Consider the following 26,424-nt stretch of genomic DNA (forward strand, 5'->3'; position numbering starts at 1 on the left):
AGATAATTTGGCCACATTTTATCACATTAGCATGTGATTGCATTTGTTCCTATGCCTGTTTGTGATTCTTTGAGAGCATGAAGTGTGTTGGGTAAAAGAAAGTTATATTTACATACACGTGTAGCTGCTTCATCAATATTCATATCATCTTCGATGCTCTGCAAGATTAGCATTCATAAAACACCAGCCTTGGCTGAATACGTCATTGCTTTCTACTGGTAATACCCCCGAAAGAACAATTTCATAGGCATAGGCTAGCAGTTTTGTGTATATACTTGTTCAGAGGGTATGCCTTAGTTTTCTTCAGTTTGGTGCTAATACTTACTTTGTATTGTTCCCATTGATAAAAGACCCATTATCATCCTTACTGAAGTATGAATACACTGTAGCTTTGTTTTTGACACGTTCTGAAAGCAGAACATACTCTTTGGTTCCTTGAGAAACTATTTGAGGAGTTCTGTTCTCCCAAGCTTGTTTGCTTCCCCAGCATAATCCACTAGGGGTCTGGCAACTCTCCAGGAGCTCTGAAAAAGGAGAGCAGACAAACTGAGTAGTTCACATTTCAGTAGAGATTTTTGCTTCTGCTTTGTGTTTTCACCATTTGCATTCAATTTAGCCACCTAAAAATTGCCAGTCTTCTGTTTATGCTGTGATTTAGGTACAGAGTTTCACATGTGCTCTAGAACAAGACATCCACTCATTGAGATAGCTTTGAAATGAAGACTTTAACTGAATTCATATGTACCTATTTTCAGTAATCATATGCAGCTGAAATAACTTATGCTGTAAAGCACAAGATATATACAATATTAATATTTTCCTTGCAGTTAGCTACTCATTTATATTTTTCAGCTTCATCTTTCATAGAAATTAAATAGTTATTGCCATACTAACTTACACTGAGCTCTCGTGCTCTCTTCCAAAATGCCTTTTTTCAGCTCTTCATTTGTTGTCCACTTCCTTTCATCCCTCTGAATAGTTTTACTTCATCTTCTGGCCTTTACTAGTGGAGATTTATTGCTTGGCCAATTATTTTTTCCTTGGCCTTGTTGCACCTATGGTGTGCTGGGACTAAGGTATGAATAACTATAGAACCATATTGATAATGACTAAATATTGATGTCATGTAACTTGCATTATATTCCCTCCAATTTTTTTTTTCATTCTCTATGGACCATACAGTAAAGTGAAGTGGAAAGGTGGAACAGTTATTCACACAAAATATAGACTTCTATAAAACCATTATATTATGGGAAAGGAAGAATTATGGACTGTAAAAAGAGTTTAATTATATACATTGATCAAATATACCAGATAGTTATTCAAATTCTCATTCAATTTTCATTGCATGGAAACCTGATTAATGGTATACTTTTCAATTTATTATTATTTTTAGAAATATAATAGAAATACAAACTAAGGATAAATGATTTCTCCAAGAAGAATGGTCCAAAGGTGAGTTGAGTAAAATTTTTACCCCAAAATGTTTTTTCCACATAGAAGAATCCAAGAAAATCAAACAAAAGCTCACAGAACTGTTCAGAGAGTTCCATAACATCACTAGATATAAAGGTATCATTTTAAAGTCAATAGATTTTTAAGGCCACTAGTAATACCTAAAATATAAACTATGAAGAACAAAATTCTGATAACAATAGTAATAATAATAATAAAGCTACAAAGTAACTAGGGATAAACCTAATAGGAAGTATGTAAGGTATGAATAAAACTGTAAAACTTTACTGAAAATCATAAACAGTTCTGAGTCAATAGAGGTTGGCTATAAAGTTAATGTAGTAAATGTTCATCTTTGCCAGTTAATTTTCATTTCAATCCAAGCCTAACCAAAATTTGAAAAAAAGAAATATAAATCGATAGGTAGGAAAGCTTTGCAAAATAACATTGAAAGCAATAGTAATTTCCAAAAAGGTGTCGTAATTAAAATGCGTGTTTTTGTCTTCAGAAATGGACCCCAGCACATAGAGAAGCTTAGAGTATGATAAAGGTAGAGAACAAACATATGGACACCAAGGGGGGAAAGTGGCGGAGTGGTGGTGATGGGATGAACTGGGAGATTGGGATTGACATATATACACTAATATGTATAAAATGGATGACTAATAAGAACCTGCTGTATAAAAATAAATAAATAAAATTCAAAAATTCAAAAAAAAATGACAAAAAATATTAAAATTAAGAGGAAATAAATGATTAAATTAAAGGGTTTAGAAAATTGAATATTTATGTGGAAACAAAGTTGGAGTTCTCCCTTGCATAAAATCCAAATATTAGAAGAATATTAGAAGAATTTATTATAAAAAGGATAATTATGAAATCAAAGATAAAAAACATTTTGAAAACCTTAGGATGAGAAATCCTTACTACACAAGACAAAAAATCTAGGAGTCATCAAAGAAAAGACTGAGAATTTGGTTACAAATTTCATTATAAACAAAGTGAAAGATGAAAGGAAAAGGAAGAAAAACTATGAACTTAACATATAAAGAGGATTAAACATAAAATTTAAATGGCAAACTAATAGGAAAAAATGTGCAAAATATAGGAATAGTTAAGAAAGGAAAATATAAAAATAGATGCACTTTCTTACAAATAATGATGGAAACCCAAACTTTTCTGTTTACCAGTAAGAAGTACAGTGTCTAAAAGTACAAGCTTTGGGCTTCCCAGGTGGCGCAGTGGTTGAGAGTCCTCCTGCCGATGCAGGGGACACGGGTTCGTGCCCTGGTCCAAGAAGATCCCACATGCCGCGGAGCGGCTGGGCCCGTGAGCAATGGCCACTGAGCCTGCACGTCCAGAGCCTGTGCTCTGCAATGGGAGAGGCCACAATAGTGAGAGGCCCGCGTACCACAAAAAAAAAAAAAAAAAAATACAAGCTCTGCGGTCAGGCTCCATGGGTTTGACAGCCCCTCCATCATTTTCTAGAGGTGTTATCTTAGAAAATTAGTTATTTTCAAGTTTTTTCATCTGTAAAATGAGGATATATTAGGATATTCTGAATTTTAAAAGAGTTAATACATGAAAAAAAAAACTTGAGTAATGCCTTTTACCACGTGTACAAAAATATAAGTTGTCATTATTAAAGCAACAATGAAATGCTATTTTTACGCTTTCCATTAGTAAAAGTTATAAGGTGAAACACATCCACTCTGAGTGAAGAACACCAAAAAGAAAAAAAAAAAGGAATTGATCTTATTTTGATGGGGTGTGAATTGGTACACTATATTTGGGTGATAATTTGATAGCAAGGAGAACATTTTACCCAATATTACCTTCAAGCAAGCATTTCCAATTTTAATCATCTGTTCTGCAGAAATACTAGCACAAGTGCACAAAGTTGCACGTACTGACATGTTTGCTGCAGCCTTGTTTGCAGTAGCGAAAATTCATGACAGTCTAAGTATACCAAGTTAGAGAATGTTAATGAAATGATGATGCATCCAAGCCAGGGAATACTAAGTAGTGGTTTAAAAGAATGAACCAAGTCTCTACCAGCACAGCAATTTCTCTGTCAAATGTCAAAGCAAGTCACAAGACAATTGCCCTATGGTCTCATTAATCAAAAACATAACACAAACTGTAACAAACAAACAAAATAAACTCTAATTGGAACTACAAATGTGGACATGTACCAGCCAAATGACTGCCAGCAGGGGTTGCTTCTGGGAAACATAGAGAGTGAAGGGAAATGATAACCTTTTAATGAATATACTTTTCAAATTTGTGTGAGTTCATTCTTGTTGTTTTTCAGTTACATTTCATTTATGTTATTAAGATAAATGGATAGATTGGGAGTTTGGGATTGACATGCACACACTGCTATATTTAGAAAAGATAACCAACAAGGACCTACTGTATAGCCCTGGGAACTCTGCTCAATACTTTGTAATAACCTTACTGGGAAATTAATTTGAAAAAGAATAGATACCTGTGTATGTATAACTGATTCACTTTGCTGTGCACCTGAAACTAGCCCATCGCTGTAAATCAACCGTAGTGCAATATAAAATAAAAGTTAAAAAAAGATAAATCGGAGGACCAGAATATCAGTAAGTTACTAATCCTTTCTCGAGGGAACTCTTCACACCATCAGCTCTATCCTTGTTCCTCTTATCTATAGGGGTGTATCAGTGAAGCAGGCAGACCCTTTGCACACCATCAGAGCCAAATGCCATGCTTACTCACCAAGGCCTAAGTCCTAATTGTGCCAGGACCAATGCACTGAAAATGAGTCCACTGTGCTGATGTTATTTCCTCCAGGGACTTAGCACTGTGGGGATTTTCAGAGTGTTTCTTAATACATTTATAAAATTGCTCATTATATGATGTCCAAAAATGTTTCTTCTTTTAATACAGTAAGTCCCCTACATACGAACCTTCAAGTTGAGAACTTTCAAAGATGTGAACGTGTGTGTGCATGTCCAGTCACGTAAGTTAGTTCACATGTCTGGCGTACATTGTCACGTGTGTGCAGCCTCTACAAGTGGTTGTGCCTTTGTGTACTTTTCTGTACAGACTGTATAGAGTACAGTAGCACAGTATCTTTATTTCAAGATCAGGATGTCTGGAAGCAAGTGTAAAAGCAGCAGTGATGTAGCTGGTACTGCTAAAAAGTGCCAGGAATTGGGGGACGAGAGAAAGGATGAAGAGAGACAAGAGGAAGAAGTAACTGAAGAACTGAAGAGATTCACGACACAGAAAATGTCAAGGGGATTTTCTTTATTTGAGGAAGCACTGTTAGTTTTTGAGGCAGAGGACCTGAAGGTAGAACGGTACATGAAGGTCACAGCATCTTTTCCGCATGCAATCCGGTGCTACCATGTTATCTATGATGAGAAAAAAAGAGCTGCTACCCAGACATCACTGGATCATTTTTTCAAGAGGGTAAATAGAACTGAATCCAGCAAGGAACCAGAACCTGTGCCATCAACGTCAGGCATGAGTGACATTGCAGTTTGCCCTCCGTCTCCTGTTGCTGACAATCCTTCAGCTCTACCATCTCCCACCTCCTCTCCCTCCTCCAGTCAGTAACTCTTCTTGTCTGTTCACTCCATGCCAGCCCTGGATGCCAGCTGTTGTGCTGTACTACTGTACTTTTCAAGGTGCTTTACTGTAAGATTAAAAATGTTTTCTATTTTTTGTTTTTTTTGTATTATTTGTGTGAAAAGTATTATAAACCTATTCCAGTACAGTACTAGATAGCCGATTCTGTTCATTGGTCACCTAGGCTAACTTGGTTTGATTTATGAACAAATTGGTCTTATGAACGTGCTCTCAGAATGGAACTCGGTTGTATGTAAGGGACTTACTATAAACTTATATGGGTTAATGCATAAGTGCTGAGGCATTATAGGTAGAAATCCTGCTGCTTACCAACAAATAAGCTGAGCAAGAAGGTTCATGAAAGCCTCAGAAACTCTGAGCCATTCACAGCCAAGAGGGATATCAGATCCAATGTGAGAGCATGCAGGCAAATAAGGCTATAAAGCTCAGGCATTTTTTGGCATGTGACTCAAAAAAATTAAGTAGAAATTCTTCTCATTTTTCAATTTTAAAAATTTTCAATTTTTAAGAAGTGTTTATATTTACTCAATTATTCTTCAATCATATTTTTAAACATAAGTTTTGATCACAAAAGTCAACATGCTTATTTGTGCTGAAATATCAAATCTGTATCTGGTAAAAATAAGGTCCTTCGATTTTATACATTTTAATTGCAATCAGGTAGTAGAATTTTTTCAAGCATCATGATCAAGAGTGGCTGTGGAGCTGAGGATGTCCCTGGTATGCTAAAGGTACAGATAAACATGAAGTAGAAAAGTTAAAAAAAAAAAACAGAAGAGGAAAGCTGACAAGTGGAAAGGAGAAAAATTTTAAAAGAAGGAAGATAAAAAGGAAAAACGACTAATGAAACATGCAGAAAGTGGCAGAATTCGTCTGAGAAAATGTATTGCATCTCCCACACTCATTTTCCATGAGTAAGGATGTGATGAATAATAAACACACATCACCTGACATGTTGTATAATTTCCCTCTTTGAGGTTTGGCCACACGGGCCCAAGTTTGAGCTCCGGGAGATCTCTGAGGGCACCGAGACGTTTGAAAGCTGCAGTCTTCCATGAACACAGAGCTGGCTGGTGTCATCACTGGATTTGGAAGCCAGGCCTCCAGACATTGCGGCTGGCACACTTTACCCACCACACTCAAGTCGAATCAGAGCACACAGTGCCCAGAACTTACCCAGAGCTTAAGTCAGGCAAGAACTTTCAGAGGATAGAACTAATGTGTATTTATGAGGAGGATATACACGTCCAGGGGATGAAGAATGGCACTACCTTTTGTGAAACAGCGTGTTACCTAAGCAGAAATGATTCTCTTTCATTTACGCGTCCAGAACCCATCGTTAAAATTCACTTGAGAGTTATTGCCTATTGCTGCCAGTTCTCCTGTTGCCTGCTTTCCCAAGATGATGGATGAAGCCAGAATAAATGTTATAGATTTTTTTCAAGCGGCATATAATGTGAGCTACGGCAGTAAACTTGTGACATTTCACCCCATTCAGCAAACATGGCACGCAGGTCAGGAAGGGTAAATGTTAGTTAGAGGGGAAGAAAAATGTATTATCACATCTTCCTAGTTCTCTGTTACTGAGTGAGGCTGCTGCATCCCATTTGGTATCTGTAGGAAAAATGGGATAAAAATGCATGCAAAGGAGAAGTGATCTCTCATAGTAATGATTCGTGGCAGGGCTATAGGGAAAGTCATCAGTGAGGCGATTTATAGAAGATGTCGTTGTGCGTGTTTATTATTCTTCGCATTGTCTTTGAATCAGTGAGTGTTTCAGGCACTCCCTGCAAACTGCGCGTCTATGCCAGGAACTGTGCTGGCCCCTGGGAGACAGGAGCGGATGAGCAGAGGGTCGGCTTTTAAAGAGAGGAGCGTTTTAGGAGAGATGCTGAACAATCAGCTGTGGAGAGTGAGATCCTTCTGTCACTTGATGGGAAAAGAAGGTGCCTCAGTAGATATGTAAACTTTTAAATAATAGCCTCTAATAGAGAGTATATAGTTTTACTCCATTTCATTATGAGAACAGGGTATTGATTTACTTACATTTTCCAAATATGAGAGAATGACAGTTCTGTTTTTCACATTCTCCCAGATTTTTATATGGAAACCAAATGTTCCAAATCCCATATGTTCCAACAGTTGCATTTTTTTTAAGGATTAAATGTTGCTTACGATAAGTTTTCAGGCTTGAACAATTCCATTGCATTATATAAATAAGACATTCGAGATTGTGAGAATCCCTGAGGATATTTTCAAGGACAAAATATGTTACTGGATGCCTGTCCAAGACAAAGAAGTTCACTTCTTTCATTTACATTTTTAGTTGTATCCTGCACTACGTATTTTTTCAGGTTGGTAACATCACCTCACTTGGTACAACTTCTTCACATATAAAATGTATTTTGAAAGTTTAAAATAATTAAATTTCACAAAGATTCCAAAGATTGTCTTCTCAGACTCATACTTATGTTTTTTTTTCCTGTTATAGGAAATGATAGGCTAAATTTCTTGCAGTCTGATAGTTGAGGAAGAAAATATTGTTATGATTTCAGAAATACCCCAGTGTTAACAGAAATGAAATTTCATTATAAAAACTGTTTTATATCTTTGTTATACGGTTAGTTGAGATCATGCGTTCATTCAACAAATATCTGATAGCATAATTGTGAGAATTCCTGAATTGGGTATTGCAGAAGATACACAAATCATTATGGTTGGATTTGTTGTCATTAACCTATTTATTTAATGATTTATATTTTCCCCAGCACTTCTCTCTATATTATCGAATTTAAACTTTCAAGAATCCCTGCAAGGAAGGCAGGATAGGAATCAACATCCTCATTCACTAGATTAGGGACCTCGGGCACAGGCTCAGTGTCTCTTCCGCTGGGCGGCTAGGGAAGGATGCAGCTGGGCTTCTGCATCGGGTGTTCTTACCCTGTTCTCACACTGACCACTACTCTCAAGAAGCTTACAGATAACCAACACTGCCGGCCCCCCCACCTACACACACTCAAATATACTGTGTTTCATGCCATAACGGAGGTAAAGGCAGAGTGCTGATGGTGATCCGATTCAGGGAAAATCGTATTCGGTTGATAGTAAAAAGGACACTTTTCTTGGAAGAATTGCTATGTTATTACATGACATTTGCCAACTACCTCATCTGTGCCAAATACGGGATAGGTTGTGCAGTTAGAGATAAATAACACTTTGTTCTCTGCTTTCAGTTAGCCCAGAGTTCAAGAGCACTGTTGGAGCTTATATTTTTCTTTCATGCAGCCCCATCCCAAATTAAATAGGTGTGTAATATTATTATCTTCCTTTACAGTTGGCTGAGCTGAGACAGAGTGAAATATGTAACTTGCCCAAGTGAGTCAAACTGGATAACAGCAAAGCCGGATAAAACCCCTGGTTATTGTCACTTTTCTCCACTAAAACTGCTCCATCTGTGGTCAAAGCCCAAGACCCTTGGATACAGAATAATAACTTTTTTATGATATTTAACATTTGAGATCAAAGTTATAGGATTTTAAACAATGCAAAACTGTGATATTTTATGCATTTCTTTCCACTGTTTTTTTTTGTTGTTGTTGTTCTAGAAAACTCACACTTGAGGTCTTGAAGGAATTAATCATTATAATTAAAAATCATACTAGCAAAGAAATAAATATGAAGTCATCATGAAAATAAATGATTTAAAAATTAATCATAGGGACTTCCTTGGTGGTGCCGTGGTTGAGAATCTGCCTGCCAATGCAGGGGACACAGGTTCGACCCCTGGTCCGGGAAAATCCCATATGCCGTGGAGCAACAAAGCCTGTGCACTACAACTACTGAGCCTGCACTCTAGAGCCCACAAGCCACAACTACTGAGCCCGCATGCCTAGAGCCCACGCACCACAACAAAGAGTAGCCCCTGCTTGTCGCAACTAGAGAAAGCCCGCGCTCAGCAATGAAGACCCAAAGCAGCCAAAAATAAATAAGTAAATGCATTAAATTTTTTTTAAAAAAATCATATGCAGTATACTTACAGTATATATTTGTACTATATATACACACAGTATCTTTAGTATATTTGCTACATAATAATATACAATACATATACAGTATATCTTTTCTCAGTAAATAAATAGATAAAGGGAGACAATTGTAGTGGTTCAGGTTTGGGAAACATTTGCACAAGAAAATGGAATTTGGCCTTTAAGATGAGACCATTAAGAGATAGAATGTAAAAAAAAAAAAGAAGGGAAATGGTTTGAAGATGATCCTGGAAGAACGCCTTTTATGTGGTGTTTCAGGAAGACTCGTACGACAAGAGCATGAATTGGAGGAAGGTGATAGAGGAAGTGGGGAAGAAACCAAGAGAAAGAAAATGAAGGCACGGGTGCAAGAAACACTTAAGAAGTGTACCACACAAGCTGCATATAAGTAGAGACCTTACCTGGCACGCTTAAAAGCTGTCTCCCCATACCCAGAACAGTAACCTTGGAGGTTCTTAAAAACACTTGATTAATGTGGAATGAGTGTCATAGCACAAAACAGAGATGGCTATGGACTGCATGATCAGGACAAGGAGAGTAATGAATTAATTATTCTGAAATATCAAAAATCAGTGATGGCAAGTGTTATGGTGCCATGAGCAGAAAGGAAAAAAAAAATTAGTACGAAGACATGGTTTGTAGGATAATGTTTTCAGGGTTTTCTTTCCTTTTTGTATGGAATTAGTTGGAATGATATAGAGTTAGAAATTCTCCAGTGGGTGGCACGGGAGAGTGAGGGGTTGAAGTTAAGCTGTCAACTCCAGCTAAGGCTGTACTATATGAGGTTGAGATCAAGACGGCAGAAGGGGTGGGAGAATGTGGAGCTCAACTCCTCCCACAGACACATCAAAAATATACCTACTGGGCTTCCCTGGTGGCACAGTGGTTTAGAGTCCGCCTGCAGATGCAGGGGACACAGGTTCGTGCCCTGGTCTGGGAGGATCCCACATGCCACAGAGCAGCTGGACCCGTGAGCCATGGCTGCTGAGCCTGCGCATCCGGAGCCTGTGCTCCACAATGGGAGAGGCCACAATAGTAAGAGGCCCGCGTACCACCCCCCAAAAAAACAAAAAAACCCACAATGGATCAATGGAGAAATTAAAGGAGATCAGAAAATACCTTGAGGCAAATGAAAATGTAAACACATCACAAAATCTAGGGTATGCAGCGAAAGCATTTCTAAGAGGGAAGTTTATAGTGATGTAGGCCTACTTTAAGAAACAATAATAATCTCAAATAAACAACCTAATCTACCATCTAAAGGAATTACAAAAAGAAGAGCAATAAATGCCCAAAGTCAGAATAAGGGAGGAAATAATAAAGATCAGGCAGGAAATAAATGAAATAGAGACAAAACAAACAAACAAACAATAGAAATGAATCAAAGAGTATTTGTTTGTTTGTTTGTTTTTCAGATATACAAAATTAATAAGCCTTTAGCCTGGGTCATCAAGAGTTAAAGAGCACCTAAGTAAACAAAATAAGAAATGAAAAAGGAGAAATAACAGCTAATATCACAGAGATACAAAAAATCATGAGAATACTCTGTACAGTTATATGCCAACAAATTGGACAACATAGAAGAAATGGGCAAATTTCTAGAAACATACAATCTTCCAAGGCTGACTCAGGAAGAAATAGGTAACCTACACAGACTGATCACTAGTAGTGAAATTGAATTTGTAGTTAAAAAAATACTCCAGGCAAACAAAAGTCCAGGACTAAATGGCTTCACAGTGGGAATTCTACCAAATATATAAAGAAAAACTAATACCTATCCTTTTCAAACTACTACAAAATATTCAAGAGGATGGAACACTCCCAAATTCATTCTATGAGGTCACCATTAATTTACCCTGTTACTAAAACCAGACAAAAACACTACAAAAAACAAAAAAAATTACAGGCCAACATCTCTGATGAATATAGATGTAAAAATCCTGAACAAAATATTAGCTAACGACCTTTAACAATATATAAAAAAGACCATACATTATGATCATGTGGAATTTATTCCAGGGATATAAGAGTGGTTTAATATCCAGAAATCAACCAATGTGATACATCATCTTAACAAAATAAAGGATAAAAATCACATGTTCATTTCAATAGACACAGGAAAAGCATTTGACAATTCAACGTCTATTCATGATAAAAACTTTCATCCAAATGGGTTAGAGAGAACATATCTTAACATAATAAAGGCCATTTATGACAGACGCACAGCTAGCATCATACTCAACAGTGAAATACTGAGAGCTTTTCCTCTAAAATCAGGAACAAGACAAAGATGCCCAGTCTCACCACTTCTACTTAACATAGTATTGGAAGTCTTAGCCACAGCAATCAGATAAAAAAAGAAATAAAAGGCATCCAATTGGGAAGGGAAGAAGTAAAACTGTCTCTATTTGCAAATGATATAATACTATATGTAGAATACCCTACAGTCTCCACCCCAACACTATGAGAACTAATAAATGAATTCAGTAAAACTGCAGGATACAAGATTAATATACAGACATCTGTTGCTTATCTATACACTGATAATGAGCTATCAGAAAGAGAAAGCATGAACACAATCCCACTGAAATCACATCAAAAAAACCCCCAAAAAACTTAGGAATAAATTTAACCAAGGAGGTGAAAGATCTATACTCTGAAAACTATAAAACATTCATGAAGGAAATTGAAGATGATACAAAGAAATGGAAAGATATTTCTTGCTCTTGGATTAGAATAATTAATATTGTTAAAATGTCCATGCTACCCAAAGCAATCTACAGACCTAATGCAATCCCAAGCAAAATACCCATGTCATATTTTATAGAACTCGAGCAAATTGTCCTAAAATTTATATGGAAGACCCCTAGTGCCAAAGCAATCTTGAGAAAAAAAGAACAAAGCTCGAGGTATCACACTTCCTGATGTCAGACTATACTACAAAGCTACAGTAACCAAAACAGCATGGTACTGGTACAAAAACAGATCCATACATCAATGGAAGAGTTGAGAGCCCAGCAATAAACCCACACACCTATGGTTAATTAACCTATCACAAAGAAGGCAGAAATATACAATGGAGAATAGACAGTCTCTTCAGTAAGTGGTCATGGGAAAACTGGACAGCTACATGTAAAAGAATTAAATTAAAAAAGTTACACCATATACAAAAATAAACCCCAAATGGATTAAAGATTAAACTGTAATACCTGAAACCATAAAACTCCTTGAAGGAAAACATAGACAGAACATTCCTTAATGCAAATAGTAGCAATAATTTTTTGGATCTGTCTTCCAAGGCAAAGGAAATAATAAGAAAGATAAACAAATGGGACCTAATTAAACTTAAATGCTTTTGCACATCAAAATAAACCATCAGGGCCTCCCTGGTGGCGCAGTGGTTGAGAGTCCGCCTGCCGATGCAGGGGATACGGGTTCGTGCCCCGGTCCGGGAGGATCCCATATGCCGCGGAGCAGCTGGGCCCGTGAGCCATGGCCGCTGAGCCTGTGCATCCGGAGCCTGTGCTCCGCAACGGGAGAGGCCACAACAGTGAGAGGCCCACGTACCGCAAAAAAAAAAAAAAAAAAAAAAAAAAAAAAAAATAAACCATCAACAAAATGAAGACAACATACAGAATGGGAGAACATATTTGCAAATTATATGACCGAATAGGGGTTAATATCCAAAATATATAAACAACTCATACAACTCAAAAAAACAAACAACCTGATTAAAAAATGGGCAGAAGACATACAGATGGCCAGTAGACACATGAAATGATGTTTAACATCACTAATCAATGGGGAAATGCAACTCAAACCACAATAAGATATCACCTCACACCTGCCAGGATGTCTGTCTTAGAAAAGTCTACAAATAACAAATGTTGGTGAAGATGTGGAGAAAAGAGAACCCTCTTGCACTGTTGGTGGGAATGTAAATTGCTGCAGCCACTATGGAGAACAGTATGGAGGTTCCTCAAAATACCAAAAATAGAGCTACCATATGAGCCACTCCTGGGTATATATCCAAAGAAAATGAAAACACTAATTTGAAAAGATACATGAACCCCAATGTTCATAGCAGCATTATTTACAATAGCCAATATATGGAAGCATCCTAAGTGTCCATCAACAGACAAATGGATAAATATGAAGTGGTGTATATATATCTATATATCAGAATATAGAGAGATATGCACACACAGAATGGAATACTACTCAGCCATAAAAAAGAATGAAATATTGCCATTTGTAGCAACATGGATGGACCTAGAGGGTACTATGTTTAGTGAAATGAGTCAGCCAGAGAAAGGCAAATACTGTATGTTATCACTTATATTTGGAATCTAAAAGATAAAGCAAATGAATACATATAATAAGATGGAAACAGACTCACAGTTATAGAGAACAAACTAGTGATTACCATTGGGGAGAGGGAAGGGTGGAAACAAAGATGGGTGTGTGGGATTAAGAGTTACAAACTACTATGTATAAAGTAAATAAGCAATAAGGATATATTGTACTGCACAAGGAAATATAGCAATTACTTTATAACTTTAAATGGAGTATAATCTATAAAAATGTTGAACCATTATGTTATACACCTGAAAGCAATCTAATATTGTAAATCAACTATACTTTAAAAAAGAGAATGTACTATATCTATCCTATGGTATTTTCTAAACTTAACACCATGCTTGTCACACTGAATGTTTACAGTATAAGTTGCTCAGTTAATAAATAGATAAAGGGAGAAAACAGAAGTGATATGAAGGTTTGGGAAGCATGCATAAAAAGTTGAACTTAACCTTGTTTAAAGGGATGAGACCTCTAAGGATAGATTTAATTTGGGATATAGGGGGGAAAAGAGTAAAAGGTAATTACAGGGAAAGCAAGAGCACCAAGATGATATCATTTTACTTGGTAGCCATGTGGAGAAGGAATTGGACGAGAGCACTCCTAGTCGCAGCGGAAAGAGAGAGCATTTCTAGAAGCAAGTTGTTTTTATTTTCTTTTTAGCCAGATATTTTTCTTTTAATTGAAGTACAGTTGATGGGCGTATTATATAAGTTACAGGAGTACAATATAATAGTTCACAATTTTTTAAGGTTATACTCCATTTGTAGTTATTATAAAATATTTGCTGTAGTTCCCATGTTGTACAACATATCCTTTGTAGTTTATTTTATACCTAATAGTTTGTACCTCTTAATCCCCTGCCCCTGTATTGCTCCTCTACCCTTCCCTCTCCTCACTGGTAAACACTAGTTTGTTCTCTATATCTGTGAGCCTTCTTCTTTTTTGTTACATTCACTAGTTTGTTGTATTTTTAGATTCCACTATAAGTGATATTATACAGTATTTATCTTTCTCTGTCTGACTTATTTCACTTAGCATAATGCCCTCCAATTCCATTTATGTTGCTTCAAATGGCAACATTTCATTTTTTATGGCTGAGTAATATTCCATTGTATATATGTACCACAGCTTCTTTATCCATTCATCTATTGATGGACACTTAAGTTGCTTCCATATATTGGCAATTGTGAATAATGCTGCTGTGAACAACAAGGTGCATGTATCTTTTTGAATGAGTGTTTTTGTTTGTTTGTTTTGGGTTTTTTTTAATATATACATAGGAGTGAAATTGCTGGATCATATGGTAGTTCTATTTTTAGTTTTTTTGAGAAGCTTCCATGTTGTTTTCCATAGTAGCTGCACCAATTTACACCCTCACCCATAGTGTATGAGTGTTCCCTTTTCTCCACATCCTCACCAATACCTGTTATTTGCATTCTTTTTAATGATAGCCCTTCTGACAGGTGTGAGGTGATATCTCATGGTGGTTTTGATCTGCATTTCCCTGACGATTAGTGATGGTGAGCACCAGCACATCAAAAAGAATAAAATACCTAAGAATAAACCTACCCAGGGAGGTAAAAGACCTATACACAAAAAACTATATGACACTGATGAAAGAAATTGAAGTCAACACAAACAGATGGAAAGATACATCGTGTTCTTGGGCTGGAAGAATTAATATTGTTAAAATGAGCATACTACCCAAGGCAATCTGTAGATTCAGTGCAATATCTGTCAAAATACCCGTGGCGTTTTTCATAGAACAAGAACAAATAATTTTAAATTTTATATGGAAACATAGAATCAAGTTTTTGATTAATAAATTCAAAGAGGCCAAGAAAGCTAGATCTGAGAAAAAATTATTATATTTAGTGATTAGGGGATCTTAAGGGAGTTTTCAATAGTAAAATTGGGGTCACCGTTTACAAGGAGATAATGCCAGAAGTTGTGTGATTAAAGATGAGAGAGGTTTTCTTCGGTCTCCAAATATTGAGGTCAGGATTGCTTGGTGATGCAGCTTTCACAAGACTTTGCACAAGCTGCAAAGCACCATTCCTGCTTATGAAGCAGACTGTGGGTTTCACAGCAGTGAATGGCAACTTCTAAATATAAAAAAATGTTAAACAAAAATACATCAGGCTCTATTCTTCTCTCTTTCTACTAAATAACCATGCAAGGTTCTCCAGACTGTATGGAGTATGCTACATTAGCAGCACCAATGAGCAGAATGACCCAAGAGAAAAAGATGTGAGTTGGATGCACCATCAACATTGTTATTGGCTTTTATCACCTGGGCTTGTAATAAAAAGTGGAATAATCAGCAAGTTATCTACACCCAGGAGGTTATCATTTCTGCTGTTTGACCTAAAGTATCTTTTAAAAGGACTTGCCTTTGTTGAGTTTCTCAAAGTTGATATTAAATATTTAATTAAAGTCGTACTCAGTGAGAACAACCTTACATTTAGCTTAGAGTTTTAAGACATACATGCAAATCTAATGCTAATTAACATAATTATTCAGAAATTTATAATAGTGTTTCATAGGGTCATGAATCTAGAGGTGAAACTGAGAGCTTTCCCCTCCTTCCTCTGCCTCCAGAGGTGAGACAGAACAAGGTGACGATATATGGGGTGTGATGTTATCTAACTCATTTTAGAAAGTTGTCTTTTGAAACTGTTTCCAGAGCTATAACACATCATTTGAATATTGATAGTGATAGTAGATCTTCCTTCTTTGAGGACGGATATAAGTTAGGGAAATGACTTTGAATTTTGGAGTATTGCTGGAGAATAAGGTAGAGATGAAAAAGAGTAATTTCATTTATAATCAAAGGAGGAGTCCTTTCAAAGTAGAGAACCAAGGTTCTTGTGTCTTAGGTCAGTAGGGTCTTGTATCTGTGCTGTATTGGGGAGAAGATCAGTATTAGCACACGAACACACTGATATTTGGGGGATGGAGTGTTAGGAATACAGCACTCAGATTTTCATCTTGAGATGGTCACTGCAAACTGGGTAAGCAAAATACCTTAGCTCAGGTCAGCATTCTGACTGAGTCCTGGGTGTAAATGCAATGATACCCTTATCATTTTGGGGGACAGGGACAATGACAGACATAAGGTCAGGGGAGATGAGCAATGTCGACCAAATGGATGTTCATTGTGTGTGTGGTAAAGGGACACACAGAGAGAGATCTAGGAAAATAGAAGCTGCAGGCAAGTGGACAATTGAATATGTGCCCTGATGAGATAAAAGGCAAGGGGAAAAGGCTGAGAGGTGGCTGGGATAGTCAGGAGGGAACGGCCATGGTTGCACAATTATGGTCATTGGAGAATTAGCTGAACTGCATGAAAAAAAGTACCTTCTGAGTTAGGTGAATTGTCATTTCTGATGAAGTCTTGTGCAGCTTGTGCCCATGCTTGGGCCAATGCCAGGTGTTTCCAGATGGTCACGACAGCCAGGAGGCCCCTTGACAACTCACTCCAGAGTCTAAAACAAATGGGAAATGAAAGATATGGCTTCTTATTCAGACTGTGTATTCAAACAGTGGCTTCCGTTACCAGGCGATTTCACTGAGAATGGATGAGGAGGTCTCATTAATAAATTATATTGCCTGATATTCCTATAGTTTTTAGATGACATGCCAACACTTTGCAGGAAATGAAATAAAATAGACCCAGAGAGAATTTTAGAGCAACTTCTCATTTTTATACGTCCTATGGAGTCAACAATTTCTGAACAAGCTTAAGATTTAAGATATGCACGTCAGGATGAATATATCCGTGCATAAAATAAGAAATCATGGAGGAGTTTGCCCAGAAGGGTTTAAACAATGAAAGGGATTTTTCATGTAAGTCAGGAATGAGCAGTCAAACACATTAAAGGTGGTTTTCAACATCTGTTCTCAGACAAGGACAAAAACATAAATGTGAATAAAAGTTGGGAATATCATCTTTGCTTTATGTTAAAGTATTAGAGTAAATGTAAAGAAATACATACAGCTGTTTTCTGAGACATATTAGTCTGTTCTGCAGAAGATTGTTAGAAAAGATGTCAGTCGACGATTACACAGACATAACCTAGAAATCCCAGGAAACGTCTTATGTTAGAAAGGCAGAAGTGAGTTGAAGATTAATACATATTTAGAGGAAAACTGAAACATCCGATGATTAAGGGCCACTCAGAGAACTGGCTAATCTGGCTTTCCTTTCATTTCATATCACACGATAGTCATTAAAAATTATTGCCCATCATTTATTGATTGTCTGCAATTGGCTATTCAAATCTGTATATTTTAGCAATGCTCTTATTCATGAAACAAATCTACTTTTTCTATAGACCATTTATTTTTGTGAGTAAAATAAAATGAAATATGATAGCATTGGCCTTATCCTTTAAATGAGGTTTAATTAATTTACAAGGATGCCTGGTATTATGTTTTGGGTTGTTCGATTATGTTACTGGAGAGCTGAATTTCATATTTTGGATCGAAATTAACTTTGAGATTAAAAAATACCAGCTATTCATTCACTCAAAGCATGTGGTTGACATGAATTGGTTGTCTTAAGTGCTGTGGCATGTGTGGTTTGTATTGTGCATTGCAGAGATTATTCTTGGACAAAGTAACCCTTACTTCTCAGAGAGAGAGGATCAAATTTGTGCTCAAAAAATTATTCTGGTTAGATTGTGGAGAAGTGAATGGAAGGGGCATAATTGGATGAAGGAGGAAAGTTGGGTAGGTATTCCAATAATCCGAGTTAGGGACACAATATTATCCATTAGTTAAGTGTGTGGACTCTGAATCTGCCTGTCTGGGTTTGAATAGAGCATCTCTTAGTAGCTGTCTGACTTTGGGTAAGTCACTTAATCTCCCTATGTTTCAATTTTCCTATCAGTAATTTGGGAATAATAATCTTTCCTACCTCGAGGGTTAGCATAATAAATAAATGAGTTCATGTACCATGCCAGGCCACAAGGCAAGCCCAAGATACATGGTATATGCTTTCAGTGAACTAGGATGGTCGGAATGGAGAGAGAAATAAGGGGACCACCTTTGAGTATATTTAGGTATTAGAATGATCATGACTTAGTGATGGTCTGACTGTGGGAGAGTGATTGGGAGAAGATCCTTCACTGAAATAGAAGTACTGGTAGAGAACAAGGGATTGTGGGAGTGATGGGGACTTCCGAATAAAATACTGTTTTTTTTTTTTTAAGAATGATGATTCTATGCCAAAGTATTTTGATAATATTCTTTGTGTTGCATGGACTAGAACACATGGGATGAGTTAAGTCCGTGGGAGAGATTAAAAAAATTAGGAGTTCTGAGCTTCACACAATTACTCCTTGACTGCGTTTCTCAAGGTGAGAGGTGTCCCTTTTGGGTGACATGTTTCTGTGTGTGGTGCCAGCCCTGCATCCATCTTCTCTTAAAGAGGTTTTGGTCAGCATTAGAACTTTTCATAAGTGCGCCGATCTTGTAGTATAAAAGCATTATTAGCACGATAAAGCCTTTAAAAAATCAGATAATACAAGGAATGAGTTATTATGAATATGTATAAATCCCAGGTAATTGCAGTTTGTTCTTTATAACTAATGATTTTTACTTGTATTCTTTTTTTATGGAGCTGTCCTAAAATATGTTTATATTTACATGGCTTGTTAAATAAGAATGTGTATATATTCTTTTTTTTCTTCCAGTTTTATTGAGTTATAACTGACATACAGCACTGTATAAGTTTAAGGCATGAAGCATAATGATTTGACTTACATACATCATGAAATGATTATCACAATAAGTTTAGTGAACATTCATCTCATATAAATAAATGAAAAATTAAAAAAATTTTCTTTGTGATGAGAACTCTTAGGATTTACTTTCTTAACTACTCTCATATATGACATTCAGCAGTGTTAATTATATTTATCATGCAGTACATTACATTCCTAGTACTTATCTATCATGTAGAACTGGAATTTAGTACCTTTTGGCTACCTTCATCCAATTTCTTCTCCCCCAGCCTTCACCTCTGATAACTACAAATCTGATCTCTTTTTCTATGAGTTTGCTTGTTGGGTTTTTTTTTTTAATTTTTAAATTTTATGTTATTTATTTTTTTATACAGCAGGTTCTTATTAGTCATCCATTTTATACACATCAGTATTGTTTTTTTTTGTTGTTTTTTTGGGTTTTTTTTGGCGGTACCCAGGCCTCTCACTGTTGTGGCCTCTCCCATTGCGGAGCACAGGCTCCGGACATGCAGGCTCAGCAGCCATGGCTCACGGGCCCAGCCGCTGCGCAGCATGTGGGATCTTCCCAGACCGGGGCCCGAACCCATGTCCCCTGCATTGGCAGGAGGACTCTCAACCACTGCGCCACCAGGGAAGCCCCAGTGTTGTTTTTGAAGTGTAAGTGACCAACAGCACTCTGTTAGTTCCTGATGCACAACATAATGGTTCGTTATTTCTGTATATTACAAAATGATTACCAAGATAGGTCTAATTACTGTTTGTCACCATACACAGTATTATTGACTATATTCCCCACAATGTATGTTTCATTCCTGTGACTGATTTATTCTGAAACTGGACGTTTGTACCTCTCCAGCTCCCTAACCTGTTTCACCCCCTCACTTCCCCTCTGCTGACCATCTGTTCGTCCTCTGTATTTATGACTCTGTTTCTATTTTGTTATGTTTATTCTTTTTTGTTTGTCTGTTTTTTAGAATCCACATAGAAATAAAAGCATACACAATTTGCCTTCTCTCTCTGACTTATTTCACTTAGCACAATATCCTTTAGGTCTATCCAAGAGTTTATTCTTTTTTACTTTTTATACCTGAGTAATATTCCCTTGTGTACATACACTGTGTCTTCTTTACCCAGTCATCTATTGATGGGCACTTAGGTTGCTTCCATGTCTTGGCTATTGTGAGTAATGCTGGTATGAACATTGGGATACGTTATTAGTGTTTTTTTTTTCTTCAGAAAAATATGCAGAAGTGGAATTGCTGGATTGTATGGTAGTTCTATTTTTAATTTTTTGAGGAACCTCTATAATGTTTTCCATAGTGGCTGCACCAATTTACATTTCCACCAACAGTACACGAGGGTTCCCCATTCTCCATATCTTGCCAACATTTGTTATTTGTTGTCTTTTGGATGACAGCCATTCTAATGGGTGTGAGGTGATAGCTCGTTTTGGTTTTGATTTGCATTTCCTTGACGATTAGTGATGTTGAGCATCTTTTCATGTATCTGTTGGCCATCTGTATGTCTTCTTGGGAAAAATGTCTATTCAGGTCCTCTGCCCATTTTTTAATTGGGTTGTTTTTGTTTTTGATGTTGAGTTGTATGAGTTATTTGTACATATTGGATATTGGATATATTAACCCCATATCAGATGTAGGATTTGAAAATCTCCTCCCCCATTCAGTAGGCTGCCTTTTCAAACTTGTTGACGATTTCTGTCACTGCGGAAAAGCTTTTAAGTTCCATATAGTCTCATAGCCAGAATTATTTTTTAATGATTTATAATTCTTTGAATTCCTCAAGTAGGGTGTTAAGTAAATAAGTGCTCAAAAATTTGATGAATTATTGATATCAACTCTCTGTATTTTTCAATATGTTGATTCTTTTGTATTTTATGTAAAAGGGCATTTACTTTCAAACAAATGCATGTGAATGTATGCCAATTTCAATGATTTATCCTTTCTATTTCCCCTGTTCTTCTAGTCTGCTCCCAGTTTTCAAGAGGAGTATATGCTATTTTTGGATTTTATGACAAGAAGTCTGTAAACACCATCACATCATTTTGTGGAACGCTCCATGTGTCCTTCATCACTCCCAGCTTCCCGACAGATGGCACCCATCCATTTGTCATTCAGATGCGACCGGACCTCAAAGGAGCTCTTCTCAGCTTGATTGAGTACTACCAATGGGATAAATTTGCATACCTTTATGACAGTGACAGAGGTAAGTCACAATATCCTTCCTTTGTAATGGGTCAAATTCAGTGCCCACACTTGATACTTCCATGTGACTTTATAGGGCTATGTAAGTGTCTTGAAGTCCAAGGGTAACTTGGCTTAATTATGCTGTGTAAATGAGTAATGCAATTCAAAACCTGGGTAACATACTTAGAGTAAAACAAACAAGCAAAAACATTGTGGATGTACCACTTACAGAGATAGATTGTGTTCACACAACGCCCGAATGTTCAGTTGTAATGCGCAAAGCACTTTCTGGTACCAGCAGCTAAGACCCTAGGATGACTATATTCCTAGTCCAGGGTCAGTGAAGTGACAGCCTTGAAAATTGGTTTAAGTAAGATTTGAATAAATATATAAATAAGAACGTCTACAGAAATGTATAGACATTAAATATTTCCACATGCAAAGATTTTATCAGGCAGGGACAATTGTTATTAACCCTGCTTTAGAATGAGATCCCTGAGTCTCAGAGAAGTTGATTTTTTTCCTGAGCCACCCACGTGTGGTTCAGCTGAACTCAGGTCTTTTGACAGCAGACCTGTGCTTTGCCACAGCTCCTCTACAGCTATTTACGAGGGGAAGTTTTGGATTAGAATGCCAATTAGATGGAGTCTTGGCTCTTTTTGCTAGTTTTTATTTCAGGGGTAAGGGTACTCCCTTTGTGTTTCCCGCATCATTTGTTGTGAAGTTTGGTATTAGCGGACCTGATTGACTTACGTGTCATAGAATTTCAGATATTTCTAACCATTCCTGGGTCTGTAACTCAGCTTCAGTGGGTCTGTGTACTTGGTAACATCGAATGAACATTTTGTGGACATGAACGTAGATGATTTTTCTTGCGAGAGTATCCACCAACAGACTGAGAAGTATTGACAACCACCATTGCCAGAGTACCTAATAGATACCGGCCTGTCCACGAAGCAACTTGCTTTAAATGTTCAAGTGAAAACCAGAAGCCTGCTTCTACCAGGAGAGGGCACCTTGCTTACCTGCAAGGGCGGCCAAGCGGGGAGCCAGCTGCCAGCCCTTCTGCCTGATCAGTCTGGAGACTGGCTGCAGCAATCACAGCCTAGCATGCTCCAGCCTGGTGTCTAATTCCCTGTCCCGGCCTCCAGTCCTGAGAATGAGAAGGCTCCGTAGAAAAGCCAGTCAGCACTATACACACTGAGAAGAAAGACTCTGACAAGGGAGAGCCTTGCTACACACATGGGGAGTGAAAAACTCAAGCACAGAACAGTTGAGAGTAAATACGGATTCCGGTGTGCTGGATGGCTCTCTGCCCATTCTTCTGATCAATGTGGTACAGGGCTTATCATCATCTATCTCTTGTCCTCTGCTACGTCCTCTTTAACTCTTGTCTCCTCTTCATAGGATTTCTACCATCTAAATGTTTTTACTTCTAGCCACTCTTCTGTGTCATTGTCATACTCCAGGCCAGGACAGCCCCATGTGTTCATCCTTCATCTTTCCATTTCTGTATTTGTTTCTCTTCAATCCATTTTCCGTAAAGGAGCCAGAAGTTTTGAATGCTTTTATTTATTTTTTAATTTAATTTTGTTTTATATTGGGGTATAGTTGACTTACAATGTTGTGTTAGTTTCAGGTGTACAGTGAAGTGATTCAGTTATAATATACATATATCCATTCTTTTTCAGATTCTTTTCCATTATAGGTTATTACAAGATATTGAGTAGAGTTCCCTGTGCTATATAGTAGGTCCTTGTTGTTTATCTATCTTATATATAGTAGTGTGTACATGTTAATCCCGAACTCCTAATTTATCCCTCCCCTCCACCTTTCCCCTTTGGTTACCATAAGTTTGTTTTCTATGTCTGTGAGTCTGTTTCTGTTTTGTAAATATGTACATTTGTATCATCTTTTCAGATTCCACATATAAGTGATATCATATAATATTTGTCTTTCTTTGTCTGACTTACTTTGCTGAATATGATAATATCTAGGTCCATCCATGTTGCTGCAAATGGCATTATTTCATTCTTTTTTTATGTCTGAGTAATATTCCATTGTGTATATGTACCACAACTTCTTTATCCATTTTTCTGTTGGTGGACATTTAGGTTGCTTCCATGTCCTGGATATTGTAAACAGTGCTGCAATGGATATTGAGGTGTGTGTATCTTTCCGAATTATAGTTTCCTCTGGGTATATGCCCAGGAGTGGGATTGAAGGATCAGATGGTAGCTCTATTTTTTGAATGCTTTTAGATGCTTTACTGACCACATTGCTCCTTTACTTAAAATACTCCAGTGGCTCCTCGTTATAATGAGGATAAAACTGAAATTTCTTAACATGGCTGTAAGTTGTTATAGTATCTGGTTCCTGCCCACTTATACTACTGCCTTGCTCACTCACTAGGCTAAACCCATCTCACTAATATTATTTTACTTTCTCAGATGCACCAAATTCTTTCACCTTGAATCTCTGCACAGACTTCTAAATTTTTCTCCTTCAGGTCTTAGTTTATATAACATTCCCACAGAGATGCATTTCATATTATTATCTTCTCTCAAAGCAATCTTTCTTTTCCTACATAGTACTTATCACAATTTATAATTAATATTGATGTTCATTCTTTCACCCAAGAAGTGAGCTCCCAGTATATTCTAGGGACTGTTTTAACCACACAGATGAAGCTTTATTTTTTTAATTTAAGATCTGGCTCTAAGCCCAGGAAGGCAATGCCCTGGCAGTACCCACTACACCTACCTGTACATACAGCGCTTAAGATAATGCTAGCACAGAGTTGATGTCAATAAATAGCATTAATAAATGAATGAGTTGAGCATCTGTATATTTTAAGTTTGAGATGATATTAGAACCTGAATCTTGCTTGCTAAAATGAAGGATCAGGGATGAATTCTCTCTACTCTTTGACTAGGTGCAAGGTGGTGTTTTCACTTTAGGGGCACACTTCAGCGTCACTATGGATCAGATGATGATGGATGGACTTATGTACTTGTGAAGAGAACCTGAGACATCTTTAATGATTTTATTAACACTTTATGAATATTAAATGAAATTGAAATGATGCCATAATCTCCAATCATTAAATTATACAAATTGATTTGAGTTCAAGTGCATCTGTGGAGAGGTCAACATTACAGTGATAATATTAAGTAATTATATATTAAAGCCAAAACTGACATTATGGATACATTTTCAAGATATTTTCAAATGGATACTCATGTTTTAATATGAAGAGTATTACACTGGTTTTCATCTGAATCTATTTTCAGAGATAAATGTTTAAGACTCAAAATACTGACAAAAGACCTTTATGTAATGTTTTACTTGACTCGTGGTAATGGGATGTTTGGTCTCTGATTTTTTCTTATTAATTACAATTGTTATAGCTTTGCTGTCATACCACATTTTAAAACGTTTATTCATACATTTATCACATGAACTGTTTTTTCTCCCCCTATGGTCCTTAACCCATTTCTCTTACACTTTAAGGAAGTACCTCGTTGTTTTTGTGTTACACGACTTGAGAATGAATCTGTGTGCCCTTACTATATTATGAGTGCTTTTAAAAATAGGTTCCATGATTTGATCTTTTAAGTTATGTCTCCATATGCCTCAATTTCAAAGAGTTTTGTCTGTTTTTGATATGGCACTCTTTCCAGGTCCTTGACCGTAAGGATTTGTTTTTAATAATCTTTAATTTTCTGAGAGTCTAGATCAGGTAAACATACTGTTAAATTTTAATTTCTAAATATATGAATTGATGTTCTTTTGAATAACCCAAGCATGAGAATGGCTGTCCAACATTCTGCACTGAATACAAGCTAGATGAAAAAGACACAGTTTTTCTATGCTTCTTCTTTGCACTGCTTTTAACTAGGACTGCCAATGAAACCTTTCCTGATTCCAACTGTCCATCCAAAGGCTGAGCAACAAGTCCAGGAGACTACATCCCAATTGTAGACAAAGGAAGACATGGATGCATCCTGATCTTTGTATAGGTTTTTGACTATTTCAAGTTTACCAGTGAGAGGATTGCTGAAACTGTTCACTTGGTGCCATGTGACCCTTTAGGAATGCTGGTGTCTTCTCTTTATCCAAGTCATGTGGCAGCAGCCTGGCACTCCTCAATGGATAACCCAACACCCTTCCTAAAAGTTCCAGAGAGAGGAGGCAGATGGCAGGGAGAGTAGGTAGATGGATCTTCAACACATTTGAGATATAGAGTCACGGGGTTGCCTATGTTAATGCATTCAATATAGGCTTGTCTTTGGATACACATGTACTACATTTGAACCAGGACTTAATCAAAATGTGGTTTTTATTTATTGGGTCAATGTTAATAAGGTAATGTCATACATTTCTGTAGACAGTTGGTAAAACCAGAACTAATGCTTTTATAACTTGGTTTTAATTTTGAACCACCCTATTTGTCCCCTGAAGGAAAGGCACATTGATTCCAGTTCCAAAAAAGGCATCATGCCTAGAATAAAAATGCTTCCAGATTATAAGTTGCTTTCATGATGTTCCTGAGAAAGTCAATGAGGGAAATATATGTTAATCTAATCTGGCCTAGGCATGCTGCTGTGATTTAGTGATCATAAAATATTAATTTCTGTGCCTGAAAGATGAATAAGGGCTGTGAATTTTAAATGGAACAAAAAATATTTTCAAGGAGAAAGACATGGTCTGAATGAAATATACCTATATGCAATAGTCAATTTTAATTCCACCTATTAATGTGCAAACTAAGGCATTTAGACTTCACCTGTTTCAGTGCTGAAGGTTTTTCTGTAATTTTGTCACAGGCTTAGGAGCACTAGCTTAAGATACGACTGTGAACTACTGATAGTTCTTAGAGAGAGTTTTAGGGAGAGAGTCAGCTTATCAATAGGGTGTACAGCTGTAACTAGTCCAGCAACAATTTGGCACATGAAAAAGTAATATAATACAGAAGTA

The 26,424-nt window shown here is 36.9% G+C and overlaps 1 protein-coding gene across 2 annotated transcripts in view; it reads left to right on the forward strand.

Annotated features, from left to right (window-relative positions):
* The window catches only part of GRIA2 (glutamate ionotropic receptor AMPA type subunit 2), a gene marked incomplete at both ends in the record, with an annotated part of 148,318 nt that overhangs the window by 56,066 nt on the left and 65,828 nt on the right, over positions 1–26,424 (forward strand). For both annotated transcript variants that reach the window (XM_081242003.1, XM_081242002.1), the window contains one exon: positions 21,224–21,463. In XM_081242003.1, coding sequence (XP_081098129.1) covers positions 21,224–21,463 — 240 coding nt within the window. The remainder of the gene's footprint in view (positions 1–21,223; positions 21,464–26,424) is intronic.

This window comes from Mesoplodon bidens (genome assembly GCF_964165515.1).
Source record: "Mesoplodon bidens genome assembly, chromosome: 1".
In the NCBI taxonomy this organism is placed as follows: Eukaryota; Metazoa; Chordata; class Mammalia; order Artiodactyla; family Ziphiidae; genus Mesoplodon; species Mesoplodon bidens.